At 46.4% G+C, this 14,293-nt stretch overlaps 2 protein-coding genes across 4 annotated transcripts in view; one reads left to right on the forward strand and one right to left on the reverse strand.

The window, feature by feature from the left end:
* Positions 1–3,948, forward strand: part of RTN4IP1 (reticulon 4 interacting protein 1) — a 53,056-nt gene extending 49,108 nt beyond the window's left edge. For both annotated transcript variants that reach the window (XM_040238566.1, XM_040238567.1), the window contains exon 9: positions 3,820–3,948. In XM_040238566.1, the coding sequence (XP_040094500.1) occupies positions 3,820–3,927 (108 nt within the window). In that variant the 3' untranslated portion in view covers positions 3,928–3,948. The remainder of the gene's footprint in view (positions 1–3,819) is intronic.
* A 2,135-nt stretch (positions 3,949–6,083) lies between these two features.
* The window catches only part of CRYBG1 (crystallin beta-gamma domain containing 1), a 229,087-nt gene continuing 220,877 nt past the window's right edge, over positions 6,084–14,293 (reverse strand). For both annotated transcript variants that reach the window (XM_040238556.1, XM_040238557.1), the window contains 3 exons: positions 13,820–13,978; positions 10,416–10,578; positions 6,084–6,803 (listed from right to left, as the gene is read on the reverse strand). In XM_040238556.1, the coding sequence (XP_040094490.1) occupies positions 6,715–6,803; positions 10,416–10,578; positions 13,820–13,978 (411 nt within the window). In that variant the 3' untranslated portion in view covers positions 6,084–6,714. The remainder of the gene's footprint in view (positions 6,804–10,415; positions 10,579–13,819; positions 13,979–14,293) is intronic.

Consider the following 14,293-nt stretch of genomic DNA (forward strand, 5'->3'; position numbering starts at 1 on the left):
GGTACCTCCTGGCCCTCATAGCCTTGATGCTGCTGAAGTTTTTCAGATGCGTCTGGAGTTGTTTCTGTGGGGAGACAGGCCGAGTTTCTCCTCTTACCTTCTGGCTCTGAGTGCCTTTTTTCAAGGGGGCCTAGGGACAGTCCTGGGATGCTTCCAGAATGGGTATGTTTACTCCCTTGGGGAGTAGCCTCCTCCTGCACCCTCCCCCTCCCATCTCACCTCCTAATCACACCTCCTATCTTCCAACCTTGAGTTTTCCATCTGGGTCCAGGGAGTTCAGAAATAGCAAGTCTGAGCAAAGCCCACCCTTTCCTTCCTCATATCTCCTTAGGTTAAGCCTCCTTTTCCCCCTTCATCCTGACTCTGGAAGTCCTGGCCCTGTGGAGGAACTCAGAGCTACCCCTTTCCATGAAATGGTGGTCAGCTGTGGCCCTGCTGCCCCTACCGTGGGCCCTGGGCCTGTCTCCGGTGGTGCACTGGGATCATGCCAAGGACTTTAGGTCACCCTGGGCCTCTGTCCCCTCATACTCCCCACACTCTGAGGTCAGTTTCTGTGCCTGGTAGAGGCTGTAGCTGAGGGTCTGGGGAAGAGGTGACAGACTCAGAGTTCCCTCCCCAAAGTGTCCCTAAGCTGTGCAGTGATGACATCGGGGGTCCAGGATCCGCCCTCTGCTCTTTTGCTAAGAGCTCTGACCTTGAACTTAGCCCGTAACCACATGCACTTCAGTTTCCAATCTGTCCAGCAGGCTGGCTCAGAGATCCCCTGACTCCTCCCACCCTTGTTGGGCTCTACTGTTCAGTGATTCCTGCAAGAAGTGGGGACTGAGGGAGAGCCTCCCCTGGCCACTGGGCCTGCCTGGGGGCGTCCCCTCCCCACCAGCTCTCAGCAAGAGGGTTTCTGCCTCGGAGGTGGGAGGCTTCCCAACTGCTGCTGACAACAGTGTTCCCGGCTGCTCCAGGGAGCCCGAGGTCCCTCCCCTGGTCCTGTTCTCAGGGAAGGATGTCAGGGCCTGGCTTTATGCACCCTTTGTTTAAGGAAGGGAAGGGCCATCAGGAGAGCTTGGATTTGGGTCCGAGACTGGGATGCTGGAATGCTGCAGCCGTGGGCTCCCAGTGAGCTTCGGTCCCTGCGCGCCTGCATCGCCCCCAAGTGCTGTGTGCAGCCCGCCACTTTATACCAGGGCTCCATGAGTGGGCCGGGCTGCAGCAGTCATTGCAGCAGCGTCCCCACCGTGTCGTGGGTAACCTTTGTTTCCCCTCTCTGGGTTTTTGCTCTGATCCCTTTGTCCATCACAAACAAGCATTCTGGGTCTGGTGTGAGGCTGCGCGTAGACACTGCCTCTTTATGCTGTTAATCTCTGTTTGATGTCACATATTCAGCCAGCAGTGGCATTTGCCTGCCTGTTCATTGAAAGCCTCTTCTTCATTGTCACTTTCGGGAAGAGCTGAATGCCCGTTATGCCCCAGTCAGCCCCAGTGGATTATCCGCCACAATGGGCCTGACCAGCCAGATTAAAGCATGCCGTCGCCGCCAGCTGCGTGGGTCATCAGTTCAGACTCTGCGTCTCTGGCCAGGTTCTAAAGTGGGTGGAGCCTGCCAGGCAGCCCCTCATTCTGGAGCGGCTCCCCATAACGCTGCTGTGGTTGCTCCGTGATGAGTTAGTCCCTGTTGCCTCCTTTCTTGATTTCTCTCTCAGGTGCCTGGTTTGTGTGCTGCTCTGCGTCAGCGCCTGGCACTTAGAAGAAAGACGCTCAGCCTCTATGGAGTGGGTGGATGTGCCCCTGATTGACACAAGTCAGGAACCCTCAGCATAAGGCGAAAGGTTGTAGTGATTCCCGCTCTGATGTGCAGAACTGTTTTCCCCTAGAGATTCTGATGGAGTTGGTCTAACAGGAGACCAAGAACTCTGCATTTTAAGGATGCATTCAGCTGATTCCTTTTCAGGCAATCAGCATCCAGAAAGCAATGTCCCAGCGGCTGGGTTCAGAAGGTTCCGGGTGGGACATGCTGGAACAGCTTGGATGCTCTCCACTCTTCTACCAGACAAGCAAGTAGGTTTCCTCCAACAGGCTGGCTCAGATCTGTTCTGTTCATAGCGGCAGCTGTGTTGAGGTCATGCTCAGCTTGCTGGGGAGGGCCACAGTTATAAACCAGTGGTGTCCTCCATAGGTCCAGTGGGAGTGGTGGCCAAAGGACCACGCTTGGGCTCTCAGTGACCTGGACACAGCCTGGATCCTGAGCTGGCATGGCCAATTAACATGGTCCATTAACATGGCTGGCAGGCCAGCCAAGATGCAGGCTGTGATGAATCCATATAATCCTTGGTTAGCTTTCTCTCCCCTTAAGATTTTAGGAGTAGATATGGAAAGCAGCTGATGATGTACAGAAGGTTTAGTGTATAGTGGGGAGAGCAGACACTCTGGTACCAGCTCAAAGCCTGTCTTACCACTCAACAGTTACGTGACATTGGTGATTTAACTCTGCCTTAACGTATCCATCTGTGAAAAAGGAATAACAATAGTACCTGCCTCATAAGGTGGCTGTCGGGATTAAATGAGGTAAAAAAAAAAATAGAGCACTCAGAGTGCCTGGCACATAGTGAGGACAGCCCATGCTGGTGCTGTTATGAGCTTATCGTGGTTCATAAGTACAGAAATTTTGTCGGTGTTTTGGAGAAGGGAACTTCGGGGGTCTGAGATGCTCTCTGGTGGCGGGGCTATGAAATTCACACAAGAGGAAAGCCCATCTGAATACCACAAGAGCATGTACTCCTTCCTCTTGTAAAAGGGTTGCAAGATGTAAGCTCATGCCTTCTGACAACTGATTCCTGCCTGTGGAGCAGTGGGAGATAGTTCACTGAGATGCCAAGTGGATAGTTACTGATTTTTGCTTCAAGTTTTAAAAAGGATGAGTTCAGTCAGATGTGTGCATGGGGAGAGAGAACGCTAACTGGTCCCAGTTTCAAAGGCAGTTGCTGGCAGCGCTAACGATACACCACACAGAGCCAGCAGTATGCCAGCCTTTACGAGCTGGCATTCCCATAAATTCTAACCAGCTCTGCAGCCCAGCAAAGCCCCCAGGGCCGCCCCAGCCACAGATGGGCCCCTACTAGTTTTCACCTAAGTGACATTTATTAAGCTCCTGCCGTGTCCCTGACCTTGTGCTGGGTATTGTAGGGAATACAGAGGAGGTGGCCTGTTCCACGATGCGCTCAGCTTTGCTCAAGCAGATATGCCGAAGAGTTAACAAATTTTATGAAACCTATCCCTATCCTGTGCACTGCCTGCACGGCAGGACCCTTTGGATGCCTTCTTTGGTGTCTGCCACACAGGACAGCATGGCTGAGATGTGCATCCAGCTGTAGCAGGCGGTCTGTGAAGAGGCCACACCGGTCCTCTGGACACACTGCAGACCATGGGTCAGGCAGGCTTGGGTGAGACCTAGGCTGGACACGCGGTAGATGTCACAGAGGAGAGGCGCACACGGCCCACACTCAGACAAGTACCCCGTTTTGGTAGAGTCGGGGTCTGCAGAGGGCTGAGGTCAGGATGGTGGTGGCTAGCGGGTGCTGGCTTTGGGCGCTGTGGAGGGGCTCTGCTCACCGTGTGGAGCAGGAGTAAGGCAGATTGTTGGGTGGGCTGCACTGTAGGAGGCAGAGAAGCAGGAGGGGCAGCAGCGCAGCTGCCGCCCGGCCCAGACCCGAGAGCCAGCGGCCGGCTGACGCCGCTGAGAAACTAAGTGCCTGTGTAAACTTCATTATCTATGGTGAGCAATGTAGGTTTTCTTACCCACCGGTCAACCTTTCTTGTGTTTTACAGATTCAGCCAGTTATTGAAAAAACCTTTCCATTTTCTAAAGTTCCAGAAGCCTTCCTGAAGGTAGAAAGGGGACATGCACGAGGGAAGACCGTCATTAACGTTGTTTAAATAAACATTCAGTTTGGTGATTGTCGGCTCTCTTACTCGGTGAGTGCCTGCAGGCCCCAGCTTTTTTCTAGCCATCCCTTTCCAGATGAGACTGCAAGTTCCATGATATAAATGTAAAAAAACACACCCCTTCTTGCCAGTAATTTTCCATCTTCTGAGCCAGGCACAGAGATTTTATAGCCACACTCCCACCCTCGGCCATCACCTTGCCCTGCCCAGGGCTTTCTCCCATCACCTGCCATGCCTGCCCATCTGCCAAGCTCTCTCTGTGCCAAGCGCAAGGGACACGCATGTAAGTAAGGACACGATATGAAAATATCCGCACTTGGGCTTGTCTGTAAAGTCAGTGAAAATTGTCTATTTTTTTTTTTCACAGCACATTTGGAAATTGTGGCACTTTCTGTTCTGGTAGCTCAAACCGTTTCACCATCTTAATGTTTGTGAGAGTGTTAAAACTTCCAACGTGTGGAGGAGTGGCAGCATGAAGAGCTGACTAAAGCTTCTAGACCTCATCAGTGAGCACTTTTCAGAGTGGCCAGGGTTTGCTTCGTATTTTATTCCTCTGCTCTAGAGCAGTCCTCAGCCCTCAGAGTTCTGAATCGCTTAGGGGCGTATAGAAGAATCTAGCCAGTGATTTGGTTCATTCCTCTCAGAGAATGAAAGGAGATGTTCAAGTTTCTAACTTCTTAAAACCCTTACTTCTGTAAATAAGCAAGCTAGTCCTCTCTCAGCAATGGAAACGTGCTTTTCTGGGAACTCTTCCATGGAAATGCCAACCCTTCCACTGGGGCCCAGAGCGCTCCACTTTGACCTGCCCAGTAAGCCCGTTGCGGCTGTTGAGCCTCTCTAGTCTCTGCCCCCTCTTCACTGGCGGAAAGTGACCGTTTCCTGCTTTGCTGCTCCTCCGCCACTAGCGTTCAGCTTCTGACAGAGACCTGGGTGAGCGGCTTTCTCCTTAGTTTTTTCCTGCTAGACACTCATTTGTAGTGTGTCGGATGAGGGCTTTTCTCTAGAATTACTGTTCCCACCAGTACAAATTTACCTCAGAAGAAAGAGGTTCTTCCAGCTGTAAATAAGCCACTTTTGACTTCTCTGAACAAATGCCAGCCCTGTTGCCTTGAGGGCTCCCAGATGGTAGTGAGGGGGCATTTCTACTCAGGTGCCGTGTGCCCTTTTACCACCAACTCTGAAGTGAGGGCAGTCAGAAATCTCTCTCTGCCCTTAATCCAGCAGCTCTGAAGCCCGCCATGTCAGACATTTATTTCTGATCTCCCCCTGACCCTCTTGGAAGTGTTTGGAGGGCTCCTGAATGGATCCTCTCAGATTTTATCAATACAGTTAACCAAAACCGAGTTTATTTGAGAGAGAAATTGAACACACACTAGACGTCTTACCCCCACTGTACTGTAGGTAGTGAGATGCGTGGAGGCCTAAGGCCAGCGCTGCACCCAAGAACAGGACAGACGTGGCGGCCGCTATTGGACACGTGCGAGCAGACTTAAATACTGCAGGGTAAACTACTGGTGGCCGCCAGTGCCCACCGCAGACTCCAGAGGACCAACATTGCATAACTGGAAACGGAAACGAGGAATGTGACAGGAGCACCAGTATTCAGTGACGAGGACAACTTGGCCAGTGAGTGTACAGTGAGCGGCTCAGCATTTTCAGTCTTCACAGAAATGCTCACTGCAGTACAGGGTTCTCAGTCCCAAGATTCAGGCAACAGGGATTGCTTACAGCCTCCTTCCCTTCCCTTCTTTCTGGAGAGACTCGCTGGTCATCCTCTGGAGCCTTCCACACCTCAAGTGTCTGCTTCCTGAAGTAAGTGACGTGAGGCCGCCCCCAGTGGTCAGAGCAGCTGTGGGGCCCTGGGGCCTCCCAGGGAAGGCAGCCCCATGCAGGCCTCACACCAGTGCAGCTGGTTAGGAGGGGGAAAATCGGGCTAAAAGATCCGAGTTGAGCAAAGGCCTGCTTAACACTGCAGAACTAGCTGTACACGCGTGAGGATGGGCTAATAGATTAGGTCATAATCATACTGTTCAGTAGATGCACAGGAAAAGTATCAGTACTCACATGTGACAGTCTAGGGCGGCCCACAGGTGAAGGGGAATAATGCAGATCCTGCTAATAAATGTTAGTGGGTGTGGACATGATATCTTTGTAAATTTGCTAATTTTTAATATTAACAGAAACATACTTGGTTCATACTTAGTTCCTTAAAATATATATCTGAACAGCTAAGGCTTTCCCCACTTTACAGCGTAATTAGTTGAGTCCAGAAAACAGAGGGTCAGGGACCAAAATTGCAGGCCTAATAAATGATTTCTTCTCAGATGCTGAAGCGTCTCCTACCTTACAAACTCGACCTTCTGTCCTTCCCTTTAAAGTGTACAGGACTTGTAGCCCTGCAAGGTCGGTAAGTTTGTTCTTGTTCTCTATCTTTGGAAATAATTTAAAACATACATCATCTCTTAAGGTCTTAGTATAACTTTTTCCAAAAAGTACCCTAAAGCTGCTAAGGAGGCAACCTGTTTAAGCAGCTCCTGAAAGGAAAGGGAAGAAACAAGAGGACAGATACTTGTTTTAAAATGATCACAGTCTTTTGCTAAGATGAGAGGTTGTCCTGGTCACAGGAACGCGATTCAAGAGACTTTAGAGTTGTTGAAGGAGGAGGTCCGCTCTCTTCTTCGTGCTTCCAGCAGCAGGCCTTTTTTTCTTTCTTTCTGTTTAAGTCAGGTAGCTCTGGAAGACGTCCAGAAATATTCTTCCTGTGTTCTCTATTCAGGTCTACAGGACCATGGCTTCCCACACTTGTGTTACCTTCTCTTTGCTGACAGTGTTGAGGATAAGGTGATTTTGATCATACTGTGTACCCCCTGAAAGAAAGAAAAGGAAAATGATAAAAGGAAATGTGCCCATGTGAAGGAGCTGTAGCAAGACAGTTTATCACAACACCAGGGTCACAAGGTAAACAAGGTGTAAAACTACGTGCCTTGAGGAAACCAAACAGGAAGGAAAGCCCAGAACTGCCTCCGAGGACTAAGAGGCTCCACCCACTGGGGGTGATGTGTTAAAGCCCCATCAGAGGACATCAGCAGCTCCATACTGATGTCCTGCCTCCCCAGGCTTCTTTTCCTACTCAAGTCTTAAAATCTAGTCCATGGTTACTCTTAAGATCTGTGAAACTGGGGGGAACAGGAAAGAAGCTAGAGATGGGAAAGGAGCAAAGATGGTGACAAATATTCAGTGGAGGGATCGTGGATTTGAGATAGCAGTGGAAGAAAGCAGGCAGGCCTCAGCGGTGGAATGGTCAATGGGACAAATTTTGCATCAACAATGAACAGTGGTGGTATTAGGTCAAAGGGGAGGTTTGAGTGACACCCGGAAGTATAGTAGGTAGAGCAGCATTCCCACTGCTGGGAACCCACAGGCTGTGGTGCATAAAAACTCACAGCATTTAATATGCTGAGTTCCACTGAACTGTAAAACCAATACAGTTTCCATACGTTCCCTTTCACCTACCATATTTCATATTCTTTAGTGTTAAAAATAGCCTCATGACCTCTACTTTCAATGGTGAAGTATCATGGACAAAAGAAAGGGTCATGTGTTGTTGTTTTTTTCCCCCTAGTGCAGCGTAAACATCTTTTCAGGTACTTTTCAGCAGAAGCCTCTGTACCAATTGTTATAGCACCTAGGACTCTGTCAGAATTAAAATCTGCTCATCTCAATGCAGGGTAAGTGTGACTGGTATTGAAATCATACTGCAGCCTTAAGCCAAGGGGAATCAAATATTCTTATTGTCTTTTAAAACCTCCAAAAGGTCTGAAAAGTTACATAATAAGTTTTGATAGGGAAGAAAATCATCTCTTGTGCCCCTCTTGGAAGAAACTGATTTATCATGATAACTGAGCACCTCTGCACAGCTCGATACAGGACAGGATACAAAGCAAGGTGCCCTGGGCTTTTTATGCTTAAGTTTGCAGAGAGAGAAAAAGTTCCCACCACCACAAATCCTACCATCTCCACTGAGGCATGCACACTGTACTCCATTGAGATGTCAGGAAGTATTATCTTAAGGTCACAATGCACTTTTTCATTCTTCTAGATTATAGTATCTTAAACATACTTTTTGTGTATATCATAATTCTAGAGTTATGACAACTAGAAAGTTCTTGAAAAATAATTTGATTCTTTCTGCCACCTTTGGGGAGAATTAAAATCCCAAACTTTGATCTTTTTAAAGTTAGCATGAATCAGCTTACACTGTTGTCATATCTTTGGTCTGAATATATAGATGTCTATCAAAATATCAGGAGATGGGTTAAAAGGAATAAATCTTGTAATATTAGTAGGTAACACATGGTCAACAACTGCAGCCAAGGAAACGCAGTCTCCTGTGAAGTGCCCTGAACAGAGATGTATTTCTGTCCCGTCTGCATAGGATGTGGTTTGTGGCCCTGCTCTGTCTTGTCCACAAGATGGCATCATTCGCCCACATTAGGAGACATTTAAACCCAGTTGACCAAGATAGCAAGGGACTACTGCAGCTACTGGGCTCCACACGGAGAGAGGTCACAAACAGACCAGAACAGTATCCTTACTCCAAAGGCACTGGACTCATTTGTGTTGCATTTTAGGAAGTGACCTTGGAGCTTTAAAGCGAAGCCCCTAAGAAGAAAGTTCCTGAAGCCCCACAGTCCCTTTTCAGAGTCAAGACTAGAAGGCAGGTACCCTTACTCCTGGTCAGTTGCCAGCATAGCAAGTGGGGAAAATCCCATATCCTTGGAGCTTCCAGAGTATAAGCTCTCTGAAGCCAAGGTACTGTCTTTTCCCACCCCACCACTTTGCTATCCCCAGTCTCTGGCCCAGAGCTGGTCACATTGTGGGTAAGTGGGTACCCAACAAGTACATGTTGAAAGAATAAAAGAAATGCTCTAAGAGACTTGCTCAGAAAGATCACAATGACCGTAACCCTGGACACAGGAAGTGGATCACACCGTAAGAGGCACTAGTCCATATTTTCCTGCACATCCGTGTTTCCAATTTAGTCAAGTTCTCTGGCTTCTCTGGAGGTGTTAAAACTATCTTTTATAGACTGAGGAGCTCCAGTTTAACAAGTTGATCCAACTAAGAATTAAGATAGTAACTCAACAGTTTGAACCTCAGGCTGGTCATCTATAGAATGGGCATCTCACTTGTGTACATGCTGACGAGTCTGTTGTGCCAGCCTACGGTGCCTTCATCTCCTGTGTGCGTTTTCTCCCAGGTGCGATGTTGGGCCCCATCCAGCCTGGAGGCAGACGCTGCTTAGTTTTGCTCCGTCTAGGTGTAGTGCCCTGCCTCTGTCTCAGTGAACTCGGTTTGCCTCTGAGAACCTTTGGCTCCTCTGAGTCTCTGTGACCTCAGACCCCATTGTGAGGTGGCTTGAACACTCTCCCCACCCGCAGATCAGAATCAGTAGCCACCAAAGCCCCTGATGGGAATGTTGAGGCTTATTCTCCATTTTCCACAAGTTAGTTTAAAACTCAGTTACAAGCTATTTCTTTAATCCTGTATCAATTTTTAATGACAGCTTTGGTCTAGAGCCCTGACTCAAGTAAAACTGAGCCAACTTTCTAGCCATAATTTAAAACTGTGTGTGTGTTATACAGTTCCACTAAATTTACAAACATCAGCACACTGGTTCCCTGATACGGAGTAGAAGGTCTCCGTTAATAATTTAAAGCAAAATTACGCCATATGACACAAATAAAATGCACTGTCTTCATTTGCTTGTCAACAGCAACAAGAGTTTACTAAATTCCCATGTCTACATTTGGTAATTTTTCTTTATTTAAAAATTATCATCAGTAGTCCTCCCAGACAGGCAGCATGGGCATTACCCGCAACCCTGTCAGACATGCAGGGTTCTACCCCAGACCTCCTGAATCAGGACCTCTGAGGGCAGGGGATCAGCAATCTGCATTTTAACAGCCCCGCCAGGAGATTCTGATGCAGATAAAGTTGGAAAACCACTTGCCTAAATAAACGTATTTGGTCTTCTCCAAGCACCATCAATCAATTCACTCCGGAGTAACTTCCCTGAACAAATGTTCAGTTGAAATCTCTTTGGCTGTGTTTGTTGTTTAATTCCTTTTCAGTCTTAGATTTTAGGTTACATGCATGTACATGAGCATCATCAGCTATACAGACTGAGCCTTTCAACTTGTGATTTTTAGTCTGTTGTAATAAATGGTTTAAAGTCAGCCCATGTCCAGATTCCACCTCAGCACTGTGGGTGTGGCCAAACTGACTCACCCCTCTGAACCTCAGTTCTGAGGGGCTGTAAAATGGGGAGAGGAGGGATAACACAGGCCTCGTAGGGCTGCTGTGAAGATCACATGAGATGACGCGTGTTCATTATTAATAGTGTTCCCGATTTCAAAAGTAGAGCTTCTTAGTTAACTAAAGAAAGACACAAGGCAGATAGGGAAAATAATCCTTACCTTTGATATCTAAAACTAAATTTGGCTTAAGCTTGCTGTAGATCCTGCCGTCGGGCTTCATGCTCCAGAACTGACTGTCAGCGTTCTGTTCGAGCGCCAGGCCCAGCTTCGAGCCAGAGGTTACGAGGCTCCCCACGATGGTCAGGCAGCAGTCCTCTGCTATCTGCTCAGCAGAAAGGACAAGGTATCTTACACATGGAGGGACACACATTCAAGTACCCTTGTAAGCAATCCCCTGGGTAAGCTGATTTTTAAACGTACTTTAGTTCCCAGCTTCATTTACACATGAGTATTTCAGCTTCTAGCCATGGTAACTGGGATCAAACAAATATTTATGCCCTTCGTTTTGAATGACATCAGTAATGGAAAGTTCTCAGTTTTTGTCCTTTGTAAGGGGAGACTTAAGCCCTTTGTGAGGTCCTCTGGTTTACTAGTAAGGGAAGCCTCAGAACACTAAAAGTGCCCATCATTTACTTCTCCCTACAAAGGACTGTGATCTGCATCCGGGTCTGTTAAATCCTCTCTGACGTATCTACCACGCTCAGCCTGAGCCTTCCAGCATATGACTGTATCTCTAATTTTGAAGGCTGTTGTAGCACTGAAGTTGCTAAAAGGGCATTTTATCATTTTAAAAACTTGGAATTCCATTTATTCTCTTGTGTTCCTTCATGAGAAATGTCTTAAAATTTTCTTCAAAAGGCATGCTATCCAACTATAAAGAGTGTGTTCTAATGCAAAAATCTTAGGGATTCTTCTATGAAGTGAATCTACCTTTAACATATAAACAGGTATGGTAGTCATATTCATATGACATTCACACAAGTTGATGTAGAAAATGCTTTTGAAAAGTGTACTATTCTATGTTGAGATAAAAGGATTCTGATAATCTAGTACACTTTTCTTTTTCTCACTGAACTACTGAATTCAAAGTTGTTAAATAATATCACTGAAATGTTCATTAAAAATAACTGCTGGAAGATACCATTTCCTTGAATTAAGATAATTCACAGACAGAAGTTGGCTTTTTCAGTTCAGTTGCTCAGTCATGTCTGACTCTGTGACCCCATGGACTGCAGCACGCCAGGCCTCCCTGTCTATCACCAAGTCCCGGAGTTCACTCAAACTCATGTCCATCGCATTGGTGATGCCATCCACCATCTCATCCTCTGTTGTCCCCTTCTCCCACCTTCGATCTTTCCAAGAATCACGATCTTTTCAAATGAGTCATTTCTTCACATTAGGTGGCCAAAGTACTGGACTTTCAGCTTCAACATCAGTCCTTCCAATGAATATTCAGGACTGATTTCCTTTAGGATGGACTGGTTGGATCTCCTTGCAGTCCAAGGGACTCTCAAGAATCTTCTCCAACACCACAGTTCAAAAGCATCAATTCTTTGGTGCTCAGCTTTCTTTATAGTCCAACTCACATCCATACTTGACTACTGGAAAAACCATAGCCTTGACTAGACAGACCTTTGTTGGCAAAGTAATGTCTCTGCTTTTTAATATGCTGTCTAGGTTGGTCATAACTTTTCTTCCAAGGAGTAAGCATCTTTTAATTTCATGGCTGCAGTCACCATTTGCAATAATTTTGGAGATGCTATTGTTTCCCCATCTATTTGCCATGAAGTGATGGGACCAGATGCCATGATCTTAGTTTTCTGAATGTTGAGCTTTAAGCCAACTTTTTCACTCTTCTCTTTCACTTTCATCGAGGCTCTTTAGTTCTTCTCTTTCTGCCATAAGGGCGGTGTCATCTGCATATCTGAGGTTATTGATATTTCTCCTGGCAATCTTGATTCCAGCTTGTGCTTCATCCGGTCCAGCGTTCCTCATGATGTACTCTGCATATAAGTTAAATAAGCAGGGTGACAATATACAGCCTTGACATACTCCTTTCCCTATTTGGAACCAGTCTGTTGTTCCATGTCCAGTTCTAACTGTTGTTTCCTGACCTGCATACAGATTTCTCAGGAGGCAGGTCAGGTGGTCTGGTATTCCCATCTGTTTAAGAATTTTCCACAGTTTGTGGTGATCCACACAGTCAAAGGCTTTGGCATAGTCAATAAAGCAGAAATAGATGTTTTTCTGGAACTCTCTTGCTTTTTTGATAATCCAATGGATATTGGCAATTTGGTCTGTGGCTCCTCTGCCTTTTCTAAAACCAGCTTGAACATCTGGAAGTTCACGGTTCATGTACTGTTGAAGCCTGGCTTGGAGAATTTTGAGCATTACTTTACTAGCATGTGAGATGAGTGCAATTGTGTGGTAGTTTGAGCATTCTTTGGCATTGCCTTTCTTTGGGATTGGAATGAAAACTGCCCTTTTCCAGTCCTATGGCCACTGCTGAGTTTTCCACATTTGCTGGCATATTGAGTGCAGCAGTTTCACAGCATCATCTTTTAGGATTTGAAATAGCTCAACTGGAATTCCACCACCTCCACTAGCTTTGTTCATAGTGATGCTTCCTAAGGCCCATCTGACTTCACATTCCAGGATGTCTGGGTCTAGGTGAGTGATCACACCATCATGATTATCTGGGTCATGAAGATCTTTTTTGTACAGCTCTTCTGTGTATTCTTGCCACGTCTTCTTAATATCTTCTGCTTCTGTTAGGTCCATGCCATTTCTGTCCTTTATCGAGCCATCTTTGCATGAAATGTTCCCTAGCTTTTTCAGTGCCTCTGTATTAGTTGCTTCTGTTTCTTGTGCTCTTTTCTAAACGTCTGAAGGGTATACGTCTGTTTACAGAAAGGATGATTCTCCCTCAAGCACAGCAGACCTAGTTAACAAGCTGTCTTCCTTTCACAAGGCTGTATGCCTCCTGCTGACTCAAGGGCACCAGTATTAAAAAAAAAAAAAAATTCAGGAGCAAACAGTCAAGCCCATAAAATCAAAGAAGATTATCTACAATAGAAGCATGAGTTCTCTCATAAATCTTACTGTGCTCAGCGTTTAAACGTGCATTATGGTGGGAGCAATAGGAGGGAAATTACAAGGCATGACAACTAGGAAACGGAGTGTGTTATACACGCAGTGGTGTCTCTTCACTCTTCACCTAGTCTATGGGGTCCTTCCAAATGCAGACCAAGAGAGATCTGTGTTGACAGTGATGAGGCTTAGAAGTTTATTTCTGAAATAAGAAGGTGAAAGAAAAATGGGAGAGTAACACAGACACTTCCTTTTACCTTTCCATTTCTGTATAAAAATCAAGTATAAAGTTGTTTCTTGGATCGGTGTTAGATTTACTTCCTTTTTAGTTCCTTGACTATTTCTATTAGAGCTAAGAAGTATTTTCATGAAAAATGTTCCAACTTATTTCCAAAAGAGCTCTGGAAATTGTGAAGCAGCATCTACTTGAAGAGAGATGCCCTTACAGACCCTTGTCTAACCCCAAATCTCACCCTGCATTTGATGCATCCTTCTTGATAAATCCAGATCTGGTCGTCAGCACCGAGATCCTCCATGACCTGTATTCTGAGAAGCTTCAGATCCTCTAGGTTTCCATTGGTTGACATGAATAACCCTGTTGCTTTGTTTCGAAGTCTAAAATAAATTCGTTTCTAGAAGATAAGAACCCAAGCAATAGTCACTGACACGTATTTTAGAAGCACTGAACAGCATCAACAGCAGGGGCAGAATCCAAAATGAGGCTGGATTAGGAATAACGGCTGTGTCAGAGTTTCAGAGGCTTTAGGATTTTCTCAATGAAGAGAGATTGACAGAATTTCAGAGTGCCTGGGGCTGGGAGCTGCCTATGGACAAGCCAGGGCTTGGGACATACCACGTTTTGATGTCAGATGTAATAACATTTCTGAAGCAATCATAACCTTTTTAGCACCAGAAACACAGTCCAAATTCAGAAATTCTCAGGGGGT

This window comes from Oryx dammah, unplaced genomic scaffold (assembly GCF_014754425.2).
Source record: "Oryx dammah isolate SB20612 unplaced genomic scaffold, SCBI_Odam_1.1 HiC_scaffold_4, whole genome shotgun sequence".
Classification (NCBI taxonomy): Eukaryota; Metazoa; Chordata; class Mammalia; order Artiodactyla; family Bovidae; genus Oryx; species Oryx dammah.